Source organism: Elgaria multicarinata, chromosome 1 (genome assembly GCF_023053635.1).
Source record: "Elgaria multicarinata webbii isolate HBS135686 ecotype San Diego chromosome 1, rElgMul1.1.pri, whole genome shotgun sequence".
Taxonomy (NCBI): domain Eukaryota; kingdom Metazoa; phylum Chordata; class Lepidosauria; order Squamata; family Anguidae; genus Elgaria; species Elgaria multicarinata.
Genome location: NC_086171.1, coordinates 141,809,785 through 141,835,935, shown reverse-complemented (window position 1 = coordinate 141,835,935; position 26,151 = coordinate 141,809,785). Strand labels below are relative to the sequence as shown.

At 41.4% G+C, this 26,151-nt stretch overlaps 1 protein-coding gene across 2 annotated transcripts in view; it reads right to left on the bottom strand.

Moving 5' to 3' along the window:
• The window catches only part of KANK4 (KN motif and ankyrin repeat domains 4), a 33,139-nt gene extending 7,218 nt beyond the window's left edge, over positions 1–25,921 (bottom strand). The window contains exons 1-7 of one of the 2 annotated variants that reach the window (XM_063138091.1): positions 25,831–25,921; positions 20,671–20,757; positions 15,616–17,622; positions 10,131–10,242; positions 6,319–6,549; positions 4,468–4,555; positions 3,332–3,551 (exon numbers count right to left, since the gene is read on the bottom strand). In XM_063138091.1, the coding sequence (XP_062994161.1) occupies positions 3,332–3,551; positions 4,468–4,555; positions 6,319–6,549; positions 10,131–10,242; positions 15,616–17,622; positions 20,671–20,686 (2,674 nt within the window). In that variant the 5' untranslated portion in view covers positions 20,687–20,757; positions 25,831–25,921. The remainder of the gene's footprint in view (positions 1–3,331; positions 3,552–4,467; positions 4,556–6,318; positions 6,550–10,130; positions 10,243–15,615; positions 17,623–20,670; positions 20,758–25,830) is intronic. The other variant, XM_063138099.1, reaches the window with a different exon arrangement.
• Between the last annotated feature and the right edge of the window lie 230 nt (positions 25,922–26,151).

The following is a 26,151-nucleotide window of genomic DNA, read 5'->3' as shown; positions in this document are numbered from 1 at the left end:
TGTTTAGTGGGATCGCCTGTGGTGTGGGGCAATCTGAAAAATCAGGTGGGGGCACTTTCTATGAGTCCAGCTCTTCCATTCCTGGCAGTCAGGTCTTGTATCCAACCCCATAAATAAAATTTAACAGTAGATTATACAACAGGACATACAAATAGGTGTGATCACCAAGGCTTCAATCTATGTTTCTTAAGGTGCAGCATGGTGATTTTAATTCATAGGGACGCAATTTACAGAGGATATTCATGTTCCCATTTAGGGCAAGGGCTCTAGATACAAGACACGGACAAGTCATGATGACAGAAGTTAACGCATCCCTTTTATTTCATGGAGCTTCTCAAAATATGGTCAGAACTGCTCATGCCTTATGTAAGCGCTACATCCTGTTTTCACAACCCACTATCCTAGAATAATCCCCTTTCAACTCACTACAGCTTTTGATTTTTTTGGACAGTTGAATTGAGAAGAATCAAAAGCTCAAATGGGATGGATGGCAAAATTAGGGACCCTTGATTCACCTCACAATCCCATTTATTAGCAACATCATTCATGGGAGAGGAGGACAGGGATCACTGAGTCCACCTTTGAAACTCTTTTATGAAGAGTTTATTGGTATGGCATGGGAAGAACCTCCTAGGCCACACTTCTGGCAATGGTGGCCTGGCCGAAAGTGAACTGAAAACAGTAACAACAAATCTACTCTAAGAATGACTAAATCTAGATCAAGACACTTGTCTGTGAGAAAGTAAGATTTCATTCCATATGCGTTATAATACATTTGTATGTGCAATTCTAGGAGGAAGAGACACAGAAAATATGAGCTACCTTATTTGGGGAAAATAAATAAATTACATATTAAGTTGGATCCAGACTTCTCATACATAGGGTGGTCCAGACAGAGGAGTCCTAACACTGACAATCAGAAGGCATTTTGCAGCATTTTTCTTTTTCTTCCTTACTGGATTTTCCTCAGTAAGAAAAAATATAGAAGCAGCGTTGGAAAAACAAGGGGAAAATTACAAGTGGATGACAACAGCATCTGGACCCACTGTAAAATTCCATGAATGAGGGAGAACTATTGCACATTGAAGCCTTGGGTTGTAGCCAATGGATCCTATCCAGTGTAAGGCTAACTTAAGTTCCATTCATTGAAATGGGTCTATTCTAACTAGGACCAACACTGGAAATAAGAGTCTAGACATAGTATTAGAGTAGACCCATTGAAATCAATGGGACTTGTTAGTCTGGATTTGACCCATTGGGAGATTTTATTCTACTCCCTGGTGTATCATGCATTGGCTGTCCTAACTTCAGATAAAGATGTAGCCACACAAAAGTAGGAGTGCAAAAGAAAACCGGTGAAAAAAGCAAAGCTAGAAGAAAGCAGTTCAGTGTTACAGCACATGCTTTGCATGCATAAAAGCCCCAGGATCAATTCTGGGCTTCTCCAAACACCAGATCTCAAGAAGCAGAGCTGGGAAGACCTGTGCTTGGAGAACTGTGGCTAGTCACAGCTGATAGTATAGGGTTTTCTTAAGGTTTGCATCATTGCTAGCACTCCAGAGCATGCTATTATTTTCCTTCTTTCATAGACCTGAAATGAGTTAGTATTTAAACTCAATGTGTAGTTTTGAATATAGTTGCCTGGGGGCATTTACCAGGAGAACAAAGCAACCTTGTTTTACTATTCTGGAGTGGTTTTGACGTCTTAGCGCAACAATTGATTTACAGACACATATGATAATATGCCATTTTCTGAACATTTTATAGGTTCTCATGCCAACCATGAAGTCAAAGAGCTTCTTTCTTCTTGCTGGGAAATACATGCGTGTTTACTGGATAAAAATCTTCCAGGACATTTTACTCTTTCACATCTGACCTAACAGGTCAATCATTTAGAATGAAATTCTTAGAATGCTGAAGTTTAGTTTCCTATTAAAGTCTTGAAGGCTTGTAAGTCACAATTCTTGATTATGAAATATAACGCCTACTGTGAAGATCACAAGTTTGTAATCAGCCAGATCTGTATTTGAGGGTCCATGTTCACTGGTTGCCAATTGTTTTCTGGGCTCCATTCAAGGTGCTGGAGTTAATCTTTAAAGCTGCAATCCTATGCATGTTTAGACAGACAAACTCCTACAATTCCCAGCATGTCCAAGCCAGCTGTGCTGGCTGGGGAACGCTGGAAATTGTAGGAGTGTATCTCTGTCTAAACATGCATAGGATTGCAGCTTTAAAGCTCTAAGAGGCTTGGCTATCTGAGGGACTGCCTGTTTCGGTGTAAAGCTGCTTGGATATTAAAATCACCAGGAGAGGAACTTTAGAAGATACTCTCACTTACAGAGGCTCATTGCCAGGCACACAGGAGAGGGCTTTCTCCTCTATTAATCCCAAACTCTGAAACACACTCTTTGGAGTTGCCACTAGTCCTCACTCTCTCTATGTTCAGATGTATCAAAACACACCTTTTAAACTTGATTATTTAAATCCCTGTTATGATTTTAATGGTTTTTTTAAAAATATTTTACTACGTCTTTATTTGATTATGATTTTTACGTTCTGATTTTTTTTGTGAACTGCTTTGGTTGGTCTCAGAAAAGTGGTACAGAAATAACAACAAAATAAAACAAACAAACACATAAACAAATATAGCAAGTATGCCTGCTCCATGCAGAGACGGATATTTGTAGTGCTAAATGCTATAGAATGTGAAAGAGAGGCATGTACCTCCAAAATGTCAGGAACCTGCACCAGAGTTGAGTTTGACTTACAGGCCCTGTTCAGACAATGCGCTAAACCATGCTGCTTAACCACAACATGGTTAGTGGAATGCTTTAAGGTTAATGCATTCCATTAACCATTTTGTGGTTAAGCAGCATGGCTTAGCGCGTTGTCTGAACGGGGCCACAGTGTGAATCAACCTTCCATACGATATAACGACTTCACCTTACAACTGCTTGATCGCATGAGTTGTCTTTCAGACAGGGATAGAGAGTGGATAGCATATGGCAAATCAATAGAAAGTTTAAAAGTCAAGACAAAATGTTTGTATTGAATGAGAAGTGGAGGGTAAGGTAAGAGAAACAAGCCCTAATGTGGTCCATTGTAGCAGGCAAGGCAGAAAGCATAGGAGATGAGTGTTGTGTATTGTAGACAAGATCAAAGCATGATGCAGGAAGGTGACAGAAAAGACTGCTTTAATCAAGACATAAGAAAACAAGTCCCAGGTTTGGCCGCAAGAATGGAGATAAAGAGGCAGTTTCAGGGAAAGTGTGGAAAACACAACAAGTGGAAATAATGTTCAACTCCCAAAAAGCAATGTAGGGATTCTTACCTGTCTCTAGAAGAAGCTTCACAATCCGAAAGTTGGAATGAGAAACACTATAGTGAAGTGCAGTATTGCCATTACCATCAGCTAAGTTTACAATTATATTCTGTAACTGCGGGTGAACTGCCTCAACCTCGCGGAGATAAGCTGCAACAATTTCCGGGCTGGAGGATTTCCTGCTTGAGATTCGGAACCACTCCTGGCAGATGGTGCTTAAAACGTGCCTCTAAAAAGACCAAAATTTGACTTAGTCCAACAATGAGGTTCTTCTAAGCTGTTTTAACTATATGTTTCTATGCCTTTTACTCCCAACCCAAATTGCTCCACCTTCCATTGACCCAAACCAGCCCTCTGGGCTTCCACAGAAGGCTTAGAGACTGACAGTAAGAGGTTTAAGCTAAGATATGCTGACATTCTTGGTATTTCTTGTATTTCTGGCGCTGACCCCTTTCCCCACCCACCTTCAGCTCTGCCCACCACTGAAAAGCAGATGAGAGCTTCAGTGAAACCAAGTTTGGCCTTTGAGCTGAAAGAGGTTCGACCCCTCCCCCTGCTCTAGGGACAAAGTTAGCTCTGAAAGATCCGCTATTTTGTTTGCAAACTACCTCCACTAAACAACAGTGTCTGAAATGATATGATACTTCATCTCTTATATTTGATCTGATCTGTGATTTAATTCATTCATTCATTTATTCATTCATTACATTTATATCCCCCCTTTATTCTAGTGTGGAACTCAAGGTGGCTACATGGGGTTCCGACAGGTGAACTCCCCTCCAAGCACTGACGAGACTCCGACACCTTAGCCACTACACCACACTGGCTCTTATTCATTCTTACTATACCTCATCCCTGTATCTAGGACAAAATTTAATTAATTTACAGCGCAATCCTATATGTATCTGCTCAGAAGCAAGACCCATTGAGTTCAATGCTGCTTACTCCCAGTTATGTGGGTATTGGATTGTGTTGCTAGATTTTGAAAAGTGTCCTTGAAGTTAACCAATAGCATGCCTACGAACAGTTTGTGCTACAATAACAGTAACTTAAAATAATGGTTAATAATCCTTAATATATGATCAGTTTCTTAAATGAAGTTCAAAGAGGGAGTTGGTTAAAATGCAACTGAAGAATACCAGTACCAGTAATTTGTCTTTTGTAATCCGTATTTCTGACAGGTGTTTGCTTAAGATCTGGCAACCTTTTAGAAAATCTGCAGAGGGTTTAAATCTGAAAATGAAAGAAACATCTTTTTTATTTTCTGTTGAAGATATGTAACAACTGGCAAACTGAAGACTGGGAAGAGTAAGGAAACTGTAATTGAGAAGGAGATCTTATTGTGAAACTCTAAACAGCCAACTACTATAAAATAATTCTTTTTTAGTCATGTAAACTCCATAACCGAATTCACTTGAAAGGTTAAATGGAGAAAGTAAAGAACAAGCACAACCATTTGTAATTAGGGGCTAATGGTTGCAGATTCATGGATTAAGCTAGGCCAGGCATAGGCAACATGGTGGCCAGGGAATACTGTTCTTGATGCCTGCAAAGATTCTCTACCCTTCTCACTTACTTTTTTAAATTAACACATTTTCTGAATGGCAGCTGGGATTGCTATGAAATATGTTTTGGTTGGTTTTGTAAACTGTGGGCTCAAAGGAATAGTTTACTGCTTTGGGGCTCAGCCTCCTCCTCCTGTCTTGTACTCAGTCTTTTGGACAGATTACTTGTCCCTTGCCTCCCATGAGAGCCATTTTGTGGTGGTGCCCAGAACAGTTTTTAAAATTGCCAAATGTGGCCACAGCACAAAAAGGTTGCTTATCCTAAGAGCGTCACCACACGGGAGAAAATTGTGTTTCCTTCCCGTCGCTTTTCCACCCCTGCTTTTGTCCCTCATTACTTCCTCTCTCTTCCCTGCTGGGAAAGAGGAAGTAAACAAAGAACACGTGGTCCATTCAGGGGATGTTTTGATCGTGCCACTTTTCCTGCACATTAAAAAAAGCCTGATTTTGGGTTGTCTATTTTGAGATGGAAAAATTAGCGGAAGGAGTGGGAAGCACGCAGGAGGTGGAGGCAGATCCCTAAGTGGGCAGTAGCAAGCATGGGATAAAACGCTTGTCTGATGAACCTCAACGTTAAGACTTAATTGTGCTTAATTTAATATTGGGTTGTAGTCATTATTTCTGATATGTGAGGTGGGCAGTCTTAGTTTTCAGCAGGGCATGGGCCACTGGGCACATCCATCTCACCAAGCCCTTTCCTCCAGAGTAAGCCTTTCACCACAGATTGATGCGCCTACCCAGTGAGTTGCCATATGATGGGACTGCCTAAGCTGGATGAAGGCTTTGACAGGGCAGATGCAATCCAATGGCTGTACACTGTCTCCCTCCACTGGGTTTTATTGCTAACTAGTGAATGGACCCAGCTTCACATAGGCTGAAATAGTCCTTAGTTTGGTACAGAGAAACCTTCAAACAATGTTACACAGCTGTCACAGTTCGACACATTGTGAGCTGCTGGCACCTTAAGCATGGCCCCTGCCATAGTATATTCTTGAGGGAGGGGTCTGTCCACTCCGTGCCCCTTTGGAAGAGGTGCCCCACAGAAGGGGAAGGGAGCAGATATATAACGTTGTCCCTTGGGCTACTCTCCCCCTCCCTGCTCCCAGCTTCAGACTGTATCAACTACAAAGTTATCCACTGTTTATGAAATTTTGCCCGGCTTGGGGTTGCATATTCAAAATGCTGCCTGCATGAACCATGGCTCATTGTTGGTTAAACAACTTCCACTGAGCCACAATGTGTTGTGTGAACTGCCCATTATCTTCATTGTTACAACATTTCCACAGAGATGCCTTATAACTCATAACCGCTGCAATTACTATTCTTCCTCTCAACAAACATTTTACACCTGCTGATAGCAGAGTGGAACAGAAAGAAACCAGTATTGGTTTCCTGGAAATAATTGTACATTTCATATAAAACCTTAGATACCTCTCTGCCTTGTGCTGTATGCTTGCTCTTGTGGAGCTCTCTAGTTCTTCTGAACGGGTAACTTCTTTCCTTGCACCCTGGGACGGTCCAGATGCTGGCTGTTCACCGTCATTGCCATCTTCCCCCCATCTTTGCTCTTCACGGTCACATACTCTCTCAGTCTCACTATCTGAATTCCCATCCGAGGAGCTTTCGTCACAACTTGAATCTTCACTGGATGTTGTTTCGTAGCTGAGTGAGGACATCAGGCATTATTCAGCTTTCCCTCTGTTCAACAACTCAAAAGCTATAAGCAAAACCAGTGGGCTCAAAACATACTTAACTTTGAAGTCCCATGCTCTGCAATCCCTAGAGTTTTAATTTTTTAAAAAAAAATCTGCAGGATACAAGCAATCTTAGATACATGTAACTTTTGCTAATCTGAAAGGTACTGGTCTCTTGTAGAAGCCTCAATGACTTCTTATATGTATATGATGCTCACCTTTGGACTACCAAAGTTTGGCTGGAGTTTGTTCAGAGTAGTAGTTTCCAATATTCCGCCAAACTCAAAGGCTTCCAACATTCCTATGCCCTGCGGGGCTAAAGCCAGAACGACAGGAGGAACAGCGGAGGCAATCTTTGCCTCTCCATCTTCCAAATTTTGTGTTTGTTTTTTTGCAGGATGGGCTTTTCAGCCTGTCTAGCAAAGGCACTTTGGAAGGGGACGGAAGGAGGCTAGAAGAGGTTCAAGATAAATCACATCTTGGCCTCTCCAACCTCTTCCCCTCCCCTGCCCCCCAGAACACCCCCTTCCCCCACTCCATGAGGTTGATTTTCTGACCTTGTAGAAGCAGCCAGTGCGACTCTCTCCACACTGGCTGTGAGGGGTCATGGTTGGGGAAGGGTGGATCTCCCAACACCCCCGTTTGAGGTTGGAGCACTGTCTCCAGCGTCAGAGGAGGAGATTCAAGCCATCCCATGATCCCTAGGACTATAAGATTACTCTCCCCGTGACTATTGATGGCATATAGCAATTTCAAGGAAGGAGATCCTCCAGACACCATTGATGCCAAGAGGAAAATGTGAAACGCAATGATACCAAAGCAACACTGCTATCTTATCCCGCACCGCTATAGCTTTCTATGACACACATTTTTAGTGCCCCCATTTCAATCAAGAATTCAGTTAGACAGCATAAATTTGAATACAAGCTGACATTGCTTTAGAAAACATGGCCCATCATTCAGGGAAGGATCCACTAACTTGCTGTGCTGAAGTTTCCCTAGTCGCTTCAACCCCAGCTAAGTTCAAGCACACTTGAAGTCCAAATGTCATATCAGCTAAGACCTGTGCAATTACTGGCAACACTGTTGTGATCAGTCGGAGCAGCCACAACTACTCCCAGACAGAACTGGAAGCACAGGGCATCCACCCCCAGCCAGGACGCTTTTGGACACATATATGCGGGGTTGGAAGTTATTGCATGGATTTTTATTGTGCCTTGGATGGTTCGGACTCCCAAAGCCTGCCATGTTTTGCTCATGCTCAGATGGCTATCTTATTAAGTACAGTAGAGTTGGGGATTGTGCCCTTGATTATTAATATCAGCAATTAATGTCATTGCTTTCAATGATTAATATCTGCAATTACATTGATTTTACAATTGCCCCAATTTTCTACCATTAGGAACTTAAAAGTTGTGGTAATATTAATGCATTTTGAAAGCAAAATGACAGTGGTTATTGAAGCACATTGAAGCCAAAGGCACCTGCATGATAAATCAACTTTTAAAGGATTATGTTTTTAAACTTATACTTGAAGTAAGCAGGACTTGATCGATTCTCTAGAAGACTTTTCTTGGAATTGTTTTTGCACACCAGTATAGCTGAAAATGTTACACAGATTAATTTACCAGTAATTCTAACTTTGTAAATTAACTTTATTAGCAGGATGGTCTTGACAATGCCTTTCCAAGTTGCAATAATGGATTTTAAATTCAGGTGATCAGGATTTTATTTGCTGTTTGATTGTAATTATTTATATTCAACCTTCTAAGATACAAATCCTACCAAGGCGACTTACATAAAGAAAGTTACTTGAAGATAATTTCCATTAAATGCTTCATGCAGTCATGGATGCTTGCTTATGCCTTCCACTCCACCCCTCACTCTTCCGCTTACTGTTACTATGAGGATTAAAATATCTGAAGCTAGAGACAGAGACACATTAAGCTATAGGACTGGTGGAAGAGAAAGACTACATTCTCTTCCAATACCCAAACTACTTTGTTTTGTGCATGGCTCAGAAGGACAAATTGTAGTGTACAAAATGAGCCATGGTGCTAAGAAAAATAATGAAGGTTACTGTACACTTTCAAAAATGTAAACCAAAGATTTCAGCTAACTTCACCAGTCTAGAACTGACTAATGGGCAGATCTGGTCTAGGTATCTAGCTTACATGAATGTGAAACTAAGGAATAATTCAACAGTTTACTGGGTCACTTACTTGAGTTTGCATATGGTAGGAACCATATGAAATAATTGGAAAACATTTCCATAGCCATCAGAAATAATCAGGTTATTATTCTTGTAAGTACAAAAGAGATTGGCCTGGTACAGACAACACGCTAAACCGTGCACGGTTTAGCATGTTGTCTGAACCAGGCCATACTGGGCTTAGGGCACAATCCAATGCATATTTAGACAGAAAAAAGTCGTACAACTCCCAGCATTCCCATTGCTAGCTGGGGAATGCTGGAAATTGTAGGGCTTTTTTCTGTCTAAACTTGCAGCCACATGGTAATTGGTAACATTTGATCCTGCTGCTCCAACTTTTAAGCCAGTTTTAAACTGTAGTAAAATTCACGTATCCACATGGACAATGCTACAGATGTCTGGCTACCCACAAGGTTTCTGTCATTTCTCTGTGAGTTTACAAACAACCACAATATGGCAAATACTCAGTCTATTTGGATTTTTTGGTTGGCATATTTGGATTTAGAGCCAGTAGAATAGATGAAAATGACAAAGATTTGGTTTATAGGGGAGACAGGTAAAGTTAATTATTCCTACTTAAGACTAGCTTGGCTTTTGCCCTGGAAGCCAAGTGCCATTGGGTTGGTTTTTTTTAACGGTTTTTAATGCTTTATGTGTGTATGTTCTGAGTTTTAGAATTTTAAATTTTGTATACTCGTTTTTATCTTAATTTTAGAATTTCTGTAAACCGCCCAGAGAGCCCTGGCTAAGGGGGCAGTATATAAGTGTAATAAATAAATAAAATAAAGAAATAAGCCAATGAGTCTAAATGAGCACAATATTTGTGTTTACCCTAAAGCCAACCTCAGCAGTAGCAGTTGTTCAATATTGTGTGCTACACAAAATTTCAGTCCCAGGAAATTCCAGTCTTTTCAGTAAAAGTTTCAGGAACCACTGCCTTAAAAATAAGTCTGTTCGCAAGTGTGATAAAACATCTATATTCCAATTGTTTGAGTCTCTTCACAGAATTCCAAAGGAAGGGAACTCCAAATTGCACGCTAGACCCAGGGACTACTACTCATTCAGAGAAAATGTTACCATTTCTTTTGTGAAATTTGCGCTGATTTCTGTTCTCTATGCAAAGAATTTCAATCTGCATTGATTTTCATGTACTATTCAATGTTTCTATTTACATGCGCCCTTTTGCTACCCACCGGGCTTTTACAATAATCTCACAAACATTAGAATAGAGGAGAGATAAATGAGGCTTTGATGGCCTTTTCTAATCCCCTTTGGCATGCATATAATGGTAGCATTACAAATGAAAAGGCAGTTTTGACTCTTTAATTGATGCTTACCCACCATTTACCCCAACAAATTGAAGATTCTTTTTGGTGCCGTTACCTCCTGCATGGAAGCCAGTGTCTTTCTTTTTCATGATAGATTTAAGACTTGTGCTTGGAGAGATTTCTAATAAAATATGAAAGACACAGAATATCAAGAGTATTACAATGCTTTTTCTTCATTAATTTTATCATATATTCTTAACAAGCTGCAAACGGTAAACACAGTCTTCTTGCATTAATAATAATAATAATAATAATAATAATAATAATAATAATAATTTTATTATTATTTCTTACCCGCCTCTCCATTTTGATTGAGGCAGGGAACAACAGTAAATATAAAATACATAAAACTGAATTAAAACATAATATACATTGTTAAAACATCCTACAATTGTTTTTGACTCCCTCATTCCCAACTCCCCATTTTTGCATTGGATCAGAAGTGATGCTAGTGGAAAATACTTCTGGGTAGGCAGGAGTTTCATGCATCTTCCTTAAGTACAGGCCAGCATCAAGGGTAGGCATGATTGGGTCTTTGCTGAGGGCCCAAATCCCAGCTGAGACCCACTGACAAATCTCCTTGGAATTGCTCCACCTTTTTACCATTGTTCACCTGCCTCCCACTCTGGCCCGGAAAATGGAGGTGTGGTGTGAGAAGGAGTATGTGCCACAGCCCGCTCACCATGTTTCTGACTATCAAGCTAGCTAGTGGGAGCAATGATGAAAAAGAAGATGAGGAGCAATTGCAGCAGGTTATCATGGCGGTGAGAAAGTAGCTTTCTGAGGGAGGAGGCCCACTGAGGGCACGTTGATAGGTTCCTCTGAAACCTGCATAAGTACCTTCCCACACAGATGACATTTTCATCTGGAAATGGGAGATGCGGCATTCACATTGAGCCTTTTCATGTTGGTCCATATTGTGAGCTGCACATATAAAGGCAGCTATGTGTTGTTACCACCATATTTAAGCTTTTTTATTTTTCCTAGAGCAACCACACCATTGCAGTAACATGAGAACAGGACCCAAGTTTCCTTATACCAGAGAATAAACCCTTCAGAATCAGTCAGGGTCGGCCTTAACTTTCAGTAGATTGAGGCAGCATCCTCAGATGGTGAATGCTTGGGGGCGGAGGGCAGAAGATGCCCCCTGGTTGTTCCCATCCTCCTGAACTGGCCATGGCAATGTTTGCTTGTTGCTGTCCTGGGTTGGCCGACTTCTCACGTATTTGCCTACTCTGGGTGGGTTGAGAAAGAAAGGGCCCTGACTGAGTGAACAGGAAGAGAAGCAGCCAGCTCAGGCCACCTACTCCAGCAGACATTGCTCTGGCCACATGATGCCCGCTGGGACTGCTGCTACTGCCACACTACAGCATTTATTTGAGTGATCAATGAGCAGGCACCAGGCAAAGCAGTGAATAAGCAGCTGTGTGTGAGGTGGTGGAAGACAAATCTCTCTCTCCCTGTGTGTGTGCCATTTGTATTGCCCTGCACCTCCAAATTAGCCTGTTGCCTTCAGGTGTAGTGAAGGACACTGTCTCATGACAACTGTTGAAGAAAGATTCAGCTGCCAGTCTGATCAGCTTCTGTATGTTGAATGGGGCAGCCATCTTGTCCCTTACCTCTGGCTGGAAAATGACTTGGGCTGATTCTGGCTGACATAAGAGAACTATCAACCAAGACACTGGTGCACAATCTATGATAATACTCTGTGGCATTCCAGATATACCATGTTGGCACTGCAAAGTCCACCACAGCTCATGCCTATTACTAAGATGCTAGTAAAAATGAATGAATGAATAGTAGTATTAACTTCTGTTAAAATAAACATGTGAGTATTTTTAAGAACAATTTGGGGGTAATTTTGTCTTATACGTTTCTACTTCGAAGCTCCACATGAGCCTATCTATCCTAGCCTGGTCATGGGAAACGCTGATATGATACTTAGTAGAGGTTTGGGTATGGAAGTGGGAAATTCATATTTAAATCCTCACTCAGATATTAAGACTTTGACAAATTCTTATCTCTCAGCCAAGCCTACTTTGTAGAAGTCAAGAGCTAAAACAACAATCTCTGTTTCTTGGAGAGAGGATTGGAGGTAATTAAGAGCAGTAAAACCATGTGACAAAAGTTTAAAAGAAAGGCCAAACTACCCCAAAGAGCAGAAGCAGTTCCAGCTTGTTTGACGGTAAGATATTGAGAGAGGAAGCAGTCACAACAGTACAGATGAGCTTGTGTGACTGCAGTATGTACTTCCTGTTGAGGCTTATATATGTATAATAATTGAATACACACACACACATTCATCTAAACCATTGTATAGTATTCACAATTAATGATCCTGCTGGCCAAAAGAGCATTGAATATGGCCAGTTAGTACTGATTTTAAAACTATTGACAAGAATTAAGACTATGTTTTTGTTTTAAAATGTGCCCCTCAAATTTTTAATTCTAAAACTTCAATTTTTTGATTCAAGTTCCTGATTATTGACCAAATGTTTGTCTTGTGAAACATTTTGTTTCAGTAATTTTGGGTGCTGGAAAGACAAGGGGCAAATCTCAGACCTGTTCCATCTCATGTTGCTCCCTGTCAAATAGATAAACAGCTACTGGTGCTGGTTAGCCTTTAAGGTATCATACTGGGAAACATCATATGAGTTACTGTGGAAACTCTGGATTACATGTATTTACATATTCACCACCATGAAGACCTTTCCCAAGCTACCCTCATTTTTAAAAAAATGCTTCCATTTTGTTGCGTGTCAAGATATAGAATAGGATTGGTAGTAAATTAGGTTCAGCATCTTAGACTTGCAGCCAAATATTGCAGCGTGAAGTGCTGCTGTTCAGGGGCTGGATCTAGGATCTGCCTTTTGCAAGTGGAAGGGCTCCGCTTGTGGAAGGTCCTTCTGCTTGATTTTTGGGTATCCCCACCACCACACCATTCAGCAGGGTCTCATCTCTCTCTCCAGATTTGCACATAACAACAATCCAGAGTATGGGTTGTGTATAGGTTTTCATTGAATTGTTGAATCATGCATTGTCATTATGTGCAAACACTGCTGCACTATGGTTTAACTGTGAGTTGTTAACCACAAACCACGTAGGAAGAGAACCCAGTTTGTTGATGGGTTGTGAATTCTGGGTTGTTTGGGATTAACAATCTGTAGTTAAACCAGAGTGCTGTGTTTGCACATAATGACAGCCAATGAGTCAACAACAACCCCTGATTAAATGACAAACATACGCAAGCTGATGTTAATTGAGAACGAGGCGTCTGTGTAGCATTTGAGGGAAGGAGTTGCGCAGAAGTCCACTTTCACTAGCGAGGTTGATTCAGCATAAATCTGGATCCAATTCCAGGATTCCAAACTCTCCATTCCATTAGGATGCTCTAGTTCTTTTATTTCCTGTATTAAACAGGAAGTTGTACTGAATGGTCCAGTGTCCCTTGCAACTCCCCCCTGCCAGTTTTCCATCTTCCTCACACATCAGGCAGCATTCTGTGCCCACTGAGAACACTTTTTAGTGGTTCTGTAAACATTGTGGTTTCCCCAAGCCTGATGATACCTTTGTCTTGTGAGTGGTGCTGTTTTGGCTACAAAAGTAATGGCACACACAGTTTGAATGTTGGAGACATTGAGGATGTTGTCTAAGACTGGCAACGGAGCTAGCTAGGGAATAAGACAGAGGAATGTGAAAGATGCGTGTGACCTCTCTAGTAAGGTAGATAGGTAGGGATTGTCTTGCACGGTGCAAGTGATGGAAGCAGGAGTTGGAGAAAGTGGCTAAGGCTTCGTCTCAGCCACTTTTGGGTCCCTGATGCTCCTTGGGATATCTGACACTGTCTAGATTTAGGTTATTTGTGAGTAAGGCTGAACTGGCATGTGCAAGCTGACCTCGTTATGAACTAAACCAGAAAGTTGGAAAGACTATAGAGTTCAGAAAGAGAAAAGAAAAACATGGCACAGGGAAGATGAATATGGCATGGAGGAAGGGGAGTACAGACAGTACCAGTTCTGTTGTCTCAGGAGGTCTAAAGTGGATATCAGTGGTGTTTGTGGTCTGCCACTGCTGCTGCTGTTTTAAATATAAGTCTTGTAGTATTTGAAACATCAACTATCCTTGATTTAACTCAAGATGAGGCATTAATATCAGTGTTTGCCCAGCTGGTCTACACATCTGCTTTGCACTCTGACTGGGTGGATATTGGCAATATTGGCACTCTACTATATCAGATAGCTTATCAGAACTAACATGTGCCTATTTTGTGCAATATGGAATTCATAGATCTGACTGGTACACTGTCCAGACTCATACTTCAAACGGTCCAGACTGAAGATCAGACTGATCATCTTCAGTAACTTGGGACTTCATGGGCTCAATGTCAAGTACAAACCTTTTCAAGATGAGAACTATAATCCAGCACAAAAAAGATAGGATATATGATGGATTAATGATTTCCATTTGCATAGAAACAAGTGCTGAGCATTTGAGAGAAGTTACATTTGTCATGGTGATTTCATTACACTGAGAGTTTAGATCACTATCTCTTTTACTTCCCATGAGCCCTAGGTTGATCTGCCCCTAAAAACTGATTGGATTCCATATCATTCTGGACAATATACCCACTGAACTCAATAGTTATTCTTGTGATGGGACGTTGAACTGTGAAATAGCCCTTTGACCTCAGGCATTGAAACAGTGGTACCCAAGTCTTCTCTATGCCTACCATGGGAATTAAAGTCTCCATAGTAGGAGGAAGGACCGTGATTACTGAAACATGTGATAGGTGATGTGAGTAGCACTGACCTTATGCTAGAACCGAGCAATTCCAGCTATGTAATACTAGGGCCAAATTTTTCCACCCACCCTAAATTCCACAAAGATGCTCTTCCCTAGTCTTTCTTCCATCCCACCCTCAATAAGGCCAATGAGTGGCAGAGAGATGAAAAGGAAGGAGACCTTTGTTGACACAGCAATGTCCATGCATTTGCTGTACCGAGGCTAGGCTAGAAGCAGGGGCTGGCATCCAGAACTCTGTGCAAAATCCTACATGGAACTAGCCTTTAGGATTGTTTTTCACCAGCTTATTTTGCAAGATGATGCCATCCCATTTAGTCAGATCCAGAAGTTGTCACCCATCCTAGTTTATACCTAGTATCTCTCGAGAGCTACAATAAATGCAATGAATTATATTGAACTGATGTCATACATTTAAGTGATATTAGATCCTATTTCTTTTATGAGACATAACAAAGCATTTGGCTTGTAAATGTTCATGTTTGCTGAAATGTTAAATTTTGTTTCATTGAAAAATACTTTTCAATGATATGAAATTTCAACAAGCTTTTCTTTTTTTAGTTTCCCTTAAAAACATGTTTTTATTTTGAAGCAGCAAACATATTTATTTCATTCAAAAATTCCCAAGAAGTTGCAATTCCTGACTAACATCAGTGTATGGGAAAGGAAGGCTGGCTTTGCCAATACTATTTACCCAACTGTTGATACTGTGTGTTGGAATTCTCCTTGTCTGTGGGTGTTTGGGTCGAGTAGGCAGAAAGCAGCAAGTTCAAGGAATTAACAAGTTGATTCTGGATGGAGCTGAGCTTCGAGGCAGGTTGCTTAATTGCGCTGGCTAGTTCTGGGTACCCGTGTTCTAGGCACATCCACTGCTCTTGTAAAAGGTCTTGGATTTTTTTAACATATTGGCCAACAGTGGGATCTGCAGCTGAATCCTTTGATTCTGGGTGGCTTTTCTGCTCATTCAGGTCTTGCTTAAAATCTTCTTGAAAAATACCTTTGTTTCCTCCTGCCTTTGAGTCAGCAGTGTCAACACCCAAGCCGCTTTCACCACTAGCAGCACTGAACTGCATTGCGTAGTTGTAGACGTCTTTCGGATTGTTGCCATTATTAATATGTTCATCAATCTTCAACTCATCGTAGCTTAGCTCAAGAGTGGAGCGATTATTATGCTGTTCCATTTCTTTCTGTCTCTGAAAAGATGGACTATCTTTCTCTCGAACACTAACAGGAACGCTTGATATGTCGTGGTGTCCGTGAGACACCTTTCTATGTACTTCCTTAACCTGCAGATTCTTATTATCAACTTCACAGGCAACACACCCCATAGATTCCACAGGCATAGTAATGCTTACATTAACCCCTTTGTCATATGCCTCCTTAGCTCCTTTTTCATGCACACGTTCAGTATTCACAGCAGCATCATGGTACTGGAGGGCATCCTTTGCATGCATGTGTGGTTCAATTTCTTTGACGCTCTCCCCACAAAGCTTCTCTTCCAGTTGAGCTTTGGAGCTGGCCAGCATTTCAATACTTCTTTCCTTTGCTTTGATTTCCTTATCCTGCTGCTTCAAAACTACGCGGATCTGCTCAAGTTCTTCTGTTTTGTTATTCAGCTGCTCCTCCAGAATGGCAATATGCTGCTTTAAGGCTATTATATTGCTAGGTTCTTCAAAGGGCAAAGGTTCAAAGTTGAAGCTTCCTTCCACCTCCGTAGTACCAGGACTTGTAACCTCATCCTCTTCTAGTACCTCTTTAACCGTCTCACATATGTTGAGTTCTATTTCTTGCTGGGTCTGGTTTTCAAGCTTATAGTCCAAGGCCCTGGAGGAAGTCAACCCACTATGGACACATGGTGGGCAGGTACTTGCCTCTGTTACATCGCATTCCTCTTCTCCACTCTCTGCAACCACAAGCAATTCTTGAGATATTGGATGTTGGCTTTGCCATGGAGCATCGAGTTGTGTTCTCTCCTTAGGAAGCTGTGGCTGCTCTAAGACAAGTTGAGTTTCTTCCTGTTGTCCTGTAGGCCTCTCACTACTCTGGACCACCTTACTGATTTGCTGATTCACATTTCTTAGATTTTCAGGGGCTGTGGATGAAGTTCCTTTGGTGCTATCTAATCCCAAGCATTCCTTTACAGGGGTAAAATCAAACTCTAAGCCCTTTCCATCAGAAGATTTTAGAAACGCTGGCTGAGTTTCTTCTTCCGAGCTTTGGCTTGGTGGAAGTGTGGCAGGCATACTGGATGTCCTCAAAAGCTGAGGCCTCCCTCTACAGTTGCCGGTCTCCTCATCAAGGAGTACCGGATCTTGTTTGAGAGTTTCTATTAACAGGGCCTTTCTTCTGTAGCTTGGTTCATTTGGGAGGGCTGAAAATAGTGATGAGTCAGTGGGTGTGAGTAGAGGGGTGCTTTCTTCTGCCCCTAAAGAGGCCTTTCTTTGTGCAAGGAAGCTCTTATTTGGGGAGCATGAGTAGGCCTTGGCTCCATTTTCCGGAAGGCTGAAATTCCGAGGCAGTGTGCTGAATTTTGGATGCTTTGCCTTCCTGTGAATTGGAATCCTCTTGATGGTATTTCCTTTTTCAATGTCATCTACATACTTCAGGAAGTCAAGGTCCAAGTGGAAGCCATAGGGTGTTTCAACAGAATATGGGCTCTGGGGTGGATCTTTATCCTCTGTTTTAGATGCCAATTCATCTGCTGACAAAGAAAGATTAAAAATTAATGAAGGCATAATTATAATCTAGAAGCAGCTACAGTAAATGAAGCCTGAAAAGTCTGATATCATTAATGTATACCATCCTTCTACACCCTGTGCTGGATTACCATTGCTGGCTGAGAGATTATGGGAGTTGTAGTCCAATACACCTGGAGGGCACCAGGTTGGGGGAGATTGATGTCTACACTTCCTAGATGTCCCTTAGAGCAGTCTTCAGACACTATCTATGTTCTCGTAGTGGAGAACATAGTTTCCCTACATGGAAACTATTGAGATCCAACTGAAAACCTAGAGATTCTTCATTTTTTGAATCTTGAATAGCTGAAAGCCTAAGAGAATGAGACATCCCTGCAATGATTTTATTTATTTATTTATTACTTGCATTTTTATACCACCCAATAGCCAAAGCTCCCTGATGCAGCCAAGTGGTTGGGGGTAGATCAGCATAGTCTCCATACAGTCTTCCTTCTTTCCTTCACCCTTTCTGGATGGGCGTTAGGCCAAATGGAAGGGCATTGCTTCTGATATACTTGTTCACTCATCAGCTCCCAATGCACTAATCATACGAGCATAAAATTCTGTGCAACGGCACATGCACTGCACTGCACACAGAATACGGGCAGGACAGGAAGGGAGGGACAGGGCTTCTCTTAGCCCAGGGGTGGGAAAGCTTTTCTGGTCTGAGAATCAGGTTACCACCTGGGAAACCTTCTGAGGGCTGCATGCCAGCAGTGACGTGGGCAAGCTCTCACCATTCCCATGCCCGTGCAGGGCTCTTTTACATACTGTTCACACAGATATATACAGCATTCATACACACAGAGACGCACAGACCCATTCATTTCTACCCACACAGACGCAAATACTTCCCACCCCACCACCTCCTCAGGTGATCCATGCAGCTCAGCTGAGCGGGGAGCATGTTCCCTGCCCAGGGCTGAGAGAGCCTCCCGTTCTCAGCCTTGAGCAGAGAAAGATCTGATCTCCAATCAGTTGCTGATCAGAGATTGTCTGCGGAGAGGAAGTGGGCCTCAGGAGAGAGTGCTGGGCCTGGGAAGGAAGCCGAGAGGCCAGATAGAGAACCCCCATCGGCCGTATTCAAAACCAGACATTTCCCATGCTTTTTTAAGACTTATGCAGCCCCCTTTCCACATGCGTCAGCTTCAGGATGAAACAACTGTGCTGCTTAAATTTATTGGCCACACCGCTGTAGCTTTATGTCATTAGGAGGAGTTGTTCTGAAGCTAAAATGTTTCTCTTTGTCCCTGGGAAGAAAAGCAGGATATAAAAGGAAGTATTAAATGCCAGGCAAGGAGAGTCCAATATGCTATGCGGAGGTGTCTCTCCTGCCTCCTGGGCTATCACTGAAGCAACAACAGCACAGAGCCACGGCAGCATTGCTGAAAAATCAGCCTACATCAGCATGCATATATTTTTTTATTGAAATGCTGTCTGTAGCTCCAAGCACAACTGCAAGGCAGTTTCACTAAATCACTGTGCAGTTCGCCTCCATCCACAAGGCAGAAGGGGGAAAGCACAGTCGGCAATTTGTCATCTGAGACATCTCTGTAGAGTCTGCTTAGAGATACAGTCCCAAAGAGGCATATGAAAATGTATAACCTTGTTTTCTGGGACTGAATCATAGAATTATAGCACTGAAAGTAGTCAGGAATTTGCCAAATCATCATTCAAATTGGTAATTACGTAACGACAGCTTTTGCACTCTGCACTACTCATTTGCTTTAAAAGCTGCATGCTGCTACTGTACTATATCTTTACCATTACAGGCAATGTCACAAATATATTGCTCTGGACTGGCTTTCTAAGCATGTCAAGTTCTTAAAGGCATATAAACAAGGTTGGTCCAGAGAAAAGAATACGGAAGAAATTGCTTTCTAGGTGTCAGCATTGCTCTCTTAATTTTTTTTTAAAAGGCCTCTGCAATCACACAAGATGGCATGTTCCCAGGCCCATAATCTGTACAAAACCAGATAAAAGGATCTCAGGACATCATGGATACCATCGTTTTGAATGGACCTCGAAGTGCAAATCTTGAACACAAATATATGAATGTACGAAGAAGCCAAATTAGATGTGATATTACTCATGTTACTTGGCCATTATTATTTAAAAAAAAACAAAAAAAAATCACCAGTACAGTGAGGTGGGGGTAAGCCTGGCATAGGGTAAATGGGTTTTAACACTTACACTCTGTCCAGTCCCAATCTGAACTGGGATGCCACACAACTGCTATTCACAATGGTAGAAAAGCTCCTATTGGGTTGCCTCCAATGTTAGTCTAACTTATGCCCCATTCAATGGGTTTACTCTAAGTAGGACTAGCACGGGATAAAACCCACAAGCACCAAACAATATGAATATCATCATGTATCGTTTAACCAGTTCGCTGTACTCTAAACCTGGACCCCTGGGTTGTTTAGCCCCTAAACAACTCAGTGGTTCGGGTTTGCACATAATGCTCACAACCCCAATCGGGTGTTTGCAGGTTGTTTACAGAAAGCGGAAGTGGCTTGCCTGCAGTGTCTGTCCTGGCATGGCTAACCCACAATTTGCCCCTGCGACATGCGAACTGCCTCATCTCAAGTGCTTCTACTGGCTATCTTCTTGGCTAAAAATGCCTACAAAACAAGTTCTCTACCACTGAGCTATGGCTTCTCTCCAAGGATTTAGAAGCTGAAAACCATTAAGAAGAAGCTACTAACTCCAGAGTCCCATCAGAATCCTCCTAATGTCTAAATATTTAATAACAGGAGCCACCATCAGTTTCCCATTTTTGCCACAAGGTTCGGAAATATATCCTTTCAACAGCAACTATCAGTTTCTGCCTTTGCACAGGCAGATTCTGAACAGAGAATGGGTGATGATTTGAAATGTGTCTCATGAAGATTTTTTAAAAGACTAACTCAAAGCACACGAGTTCTATGGACTGTTTTCAATCAAAGATTTTTACATTTTTGCTTAACAATTCTAAGTTGCCTCTCAATTAAGATGAAGTACTATATCCATACCATCTGTATTCTCCATAATGCAGAATTTTGTCTGATCCGCAGATGTCAAGCCATCAGTGAAACATCACCTGAAGAAACGCGGTCCACCTTAAAAGAAATTAAAGAAGAGGTACTGTTAAAAGATATAATTTCAAGACCCAAGTGCAACACTTCTTTATCTCTCTCCTTTATGTATAACATACTCACTTCACCAGAGGAATCTATTTGTAAAACCAGCGCTATTAGACAGGTTCTGCCTGCATGGAATGAAATTATTAACCTTCGAGCCCTTATGCAGTAAGCACTACCCGGCAAGTTTTAAATCAATGTTTTCTCTCCTGACTGTAACAGTTCCTGCTCTGAGGACACAATTCTCTGTTAGATCATTTTTCACTGCGAAGGAAGAATTCACAGTAGTGCAGGAAGTTCAGAATGAAACGGGAGCGGGTGAAAAAGAAAGAAATGCTCAGGAGAGGTGTGTTAAATAGAAGCAGAGGTGATGAGTAGTCTCTCATCTTATAATATATTAGAAACATTGATTACTCTGAGATACAGCTGCAACTGATGTATTGTGTAAGAGTGCTTTCCTAGTTTTTAATAAAGAGGAGGGAATTATGGGCATGACCAGTTATTGTCAGGGCCTTTCCTTTAGGTAGACTGAGGGTTCCGCTTTAGCAGCAGCTCAAAAGCACCTTTAAAGGGCCAATAACAAACATTTGATCTGAATTATTCCCATTTATAGATGAGATGGACATATTTTTGTTAGCTGAACTGAAAGCCTTCAGGTTGAAAAAGAGGACAGAAATCTTTAAAATAAATTAATATGTAGGTAGGGTTTATAGAAGAACCTGCCCTAAGTTGTGAGTTTTTTAAAAAATTAATGGGTAGATTTGGATGCATGTAGAAGCCAGTGGTGTCTCGTTATTCTGATACTATTAAAGAGACAAAACCCAATACCTGTCTTTGAGATGACTACATATTACTGTCCAGTACAGAAATTCAAGTACGTTCAAGGGTGCACAGAAATACCTTGTGTATACAGGTGGTCCATTCTAATGAGCATATGTGTATGCTGCCTTTATTGGAATTAATGAGAAATTTCTTGAAAACACTGGAGCTTCTTAATCCAGGGCCCTGCAGAAGCAGGACAGCAGAAGCAAACCCCATTTCATTCCTGCAATCATGATATGGCTAGCCTATGCGGCAGGGTCTTGCTATTTACTGTGTAATCTGTACAGCACCATGTACATTGATGGTGCTATATAAATAAATAATAATAATAATAATAATAATACTGAAGCGAGTTTAAAATGCAAAAATGCACATGTTCAGAGTATTTCTATTTATTTATTTATTGTTATATTCTCTTGCTGCCATCAATAAGTTGAGAGGTGATTTTGTTGTTTGAACATATCAGAACATCCGAGAACTACAAGAGGAGTCTTTCCTTTACTGCTTTTCTGTTACATAACCTCTAGGTGGCAATGTTGTATAATAGAATACCACAAATACATAAGAGGAAATCACACTTTCTTTCTCTTTCACAATTAAATGCCGCGTTTCCTTGCTCTAAAACAACTCGCCAAAAGTGCTGGTTAGATAGAGAAGTGAAACTAGAGTGTTACATCATTGTCTAAAGAAACTGTAAACAATTGTGAGTAAACAATGATGAGTGTGTGATAAATGCCTTGTGTAGTAAAGTAGAAACAGTTGTCTAGTATGTAATAGTGCAGGGGTGTGTGTGTGGAGGAACTGTTAATTATGTGCTTCACAATGGAAGTAATACACATGGCTGTTTAAAAGGCTCCCCACCCTGTAAGTCCAGGGTATAAAATGACTTAGTTGCACCACTGACAGAAGTTGCTTTCCAATTAACACCCTTAAGGTTTCAGGGAAGCATTTGATGACTCCACATGTACAACTGCTTATAAAAATGCTTCTATGTTGTCAGACCAGGTCAAACAATTCCTGCTTTGGGGATATAGGGCCATCCTTCCAAACACCACATTTCAAATTCCTGATGGCACCAAGAGAATATAAGTAACAAATCCAAGCCACATTGCCTACATTTGATGGTATCTTCTCTCATACCTCTTCATTTTAGCATCCCTACAGATTTGCTTAGAAGCACAACACACTAGCCCTCTGAAATGATTCCGAGAAAAACAGGAGACACAGGTAATCAATAATGCTGATTTTTAAGCGTAGTTCAGTCATGGTCTGGCCCCTCTCAGGAAGTTATAGAATCTCCCTATGACAAACCCATGGCATATGTTAGTAGCTCTCTCTGGCTTGGTTCAGACGACACTCTGGGCTTTGTGGTTAGCTTAACCATGTTCAGCTGTGGTTAATGCTAACCACATGCAGAATGCTTGCAGACAACACTTTTAACCCTTTTGTGGTTAAAGTTTTCCTTAACCACATTCTAACCACAATGTGGTTAGTGGAGCACCTGATTCCTCCAACTGATCCATCTGGTATCCCAGCAGCCCTAGCGCTCGGAGCCCTGGCAGTTACGGCCATCATTTTAGTGCAGGCACCAATGAAATCAGCAATTACATACATGCATCGCCCCGTTTAGTGAGCGGTTCTTTTGCTTTCTGCATTGCCATGCCTGCTATACCTCTACAATCATCACAGGAGAGGTGGAAGCCTTCCAGGACAGCTGCGCTAGCCACAATAATCAGAACCTGTGGGGTGTATTGTAGGGTGACCAACTGTCAGGATTTCCCCGGATTTGTCCTGGTTTTTGTTCTTTCCATGGTGTCAGGGGGGATTTTCTATAATTTTCAATAATGTCCTGGAATGACACACCTTCCTCTTTAAGGCTGTCATTAGCATGGCAGGAGGGAATGACATGCTTTCTTGAGGCACATCGTTCCCCCACCCCGAGCTCCAATTGAGGTCTTGAAGGGGAAAGTGGGTCATTCGTGGACATTATAGAAAAGGCCCCAATTGGAGTGGATGGTGGTGGTGCAGAATGAAATCCTTTCCCCTCCTCCACTCCAATCGAGTTCTTTAAGGTGGCGGGGGAATAACGTACTTTCTGCAGGACTCAGAAAGCTGCTTCTCCCCCACACACACTAGGTGTCCTCTTTTTTGATTTCCCAAATATGGTCACCCTAGTGTATTGGCACTTCAACGAGGTAGGAGAAACGGATGCTTCGTATAGGGAAACCGCAAGCGGGGATTTAAAAAGCTCTACTGTAAGCATGCTCTGCTAAGAAGAGCAGAAAACGCTCCAAAGAACTAATGCAAAACACGAAATGGCAGCCGCAGAGCGTATCAATCAGCAGTCCAGAGCAGCCATAGAGCCCGCTGGCTAGAGCAGCCCTGCCTAGTTAGGCAACTCTGTACTGGAAGCTCTATGCCTTAATCCCTTAACCACAGACAACACTTTCAGTGAGCCTAACCATAATGTGGTTAACGGGGCAGATGGTTAGGGAAAACGTGTGTCAGATGACACCGTTAATCACAGTTAAGCATTCCGTTTACCATTTTGTGGTTAAGCAGCATGGTTTAGCGTGTCGTCTGAACGGGGCCTCTGAGAGACTTTTCCTGTGTTGTAATCTTTAAAAGGGAAATGCTACCAGTTTTAACCTAGGCACAGTTGGTCCTTACACTTAAGGATCAGATGATGAACATTTTGGAATACATGCGCTAAAAAGAATTCAAATAAACAGGGGTGGTTCAGTTTTGTTTTGGTGTAGTGACTACTTATGTGAATACACTGACTAAGGCAAGTTTACTCTAGTTTCCAATCAACAGATCTCAGTCCTGGATATTCTTGTGGACTCAGCCCTGGAATTTCTTTTCAAGGCCATAGCCCAATGCTGGAACATATCAGGAGATAAGAAAGGAGTCAATGCCTCTCACCAAGAATACATGCATGTTGCTCACCACTGATTAACCAGCAATAACCATGCACTTAGGATGAGGGGGCAAGTCACAGGTTTTGGTTAAATACCCCAATTATTTTCTTCTAAACAGCTGCTATCTGCCTAAGTAAAACTTGTAACTGCTCTGGAAACAAACCACACATAGCTAAGCATTCATATGCTGAATGGTACAGTATACTCTACTATCTTTGCCTTTGCCATAATATGTGAATAAGTTCCCATACTAGTCAATGATTACTCAAAGATTTACAAAGCCTCCCATGGTGTTCTCTTCCCTTAGCAGTCACTTTTCCAGCAGTGTTATTAAAATCCATAAATATACATCAGCAGAAAGAACTTTCTGTGCAGAGTTGCTGAACAATACTTCAGTAGAACAATATTAGGAAAGTCCTAGTTTAATCTCTAGGCAAACATCCCCTGAGCACAGCACCTTTGGATTTTAATGGGTGAATTTGTATAAATGTGGAAATGCTTTTTATAAAATAAGAACATATACAAAAATGAAAATAATAAAGATATGGAATATGTATAACTGTTAAATATGAAACTCAGCAACCCCAATGGTTAATCACTTCCCTCAGTTCCCAATGGTGCAATGATGATGCAATAATATTGTTTAAAAAATAGCTCTAAGGAACCCAATCTTTATAGACCAATGTATGACTTCCCCTCACTTTGTATTGACTGCAAGACATCAGGTAAACTGAATCTAAAGATAACCCTACTGGGGTCATTCATTTCAACATCATCCTGTGCATGTTTACTCAGAGATAAGTCTCTAAGTACTCAAGCAAGTCTGGAAAAGATTGCAAATGATTTCTTCCCATTAAACTTATTTCAATGACAGGCTGCATTCCTATACATGCGTGACAGGATTTAAGTCCCATTGGACTCAATGGGGCTTACTTCTGAGCAGACATATATAAGGTTGCACCGGAAGGCAGCAAACTTATACCTGTTTACTTGGAAGTAAGCCCCATTGAATTCAATGGCACTTACGTTTAAGTACACATGCATTGGATTGCGCTGTTACTTCTGAGTAGACATGCATAGGATCACTAAGATCAATGCCTATAACATTCACTGGAGCTTTAAAAATGGCATTATGAAACTAAGATAATTTCTCTCCAAATGAACGGCTAGTTATTGCCTTCTCATTAAGGGCTATTGCAACAGCTTTCTGATACTGCCTGTCATTTCCAACTGCATTGCAGCAATTTAATCTAGCATTTCATTACAGGCATGAAAACCCGGAGTTAAGAGAAGCACTTTGCCAGGTTACCTTCACATCCTCTGAGCTGCCAAATCGAAAGGAAGAAAAGAAACCAAGAGAAATCCTTTTCTTTCTAGGAAGCTTTCAGAAGACTCCTGAAAAGTCCAAGAGCTATACTGGCGAAGCATGTATTTCCCAGCTGCTAAAGAGTTGGTCAGCTGACTAATGACCTTGCTTTAAAAGCAAATACAACTTTTACTGAGATAACAGAGAAGGATGCAAGTATAGTTCATGTACAGGCTTGCTAAAAACATTACATTTCTAAGAATCCTTCTAAAGAAAGGAGCCAGTTCTGCTTTCTCTAGAGAGTATATATTAATTTTGAACCAC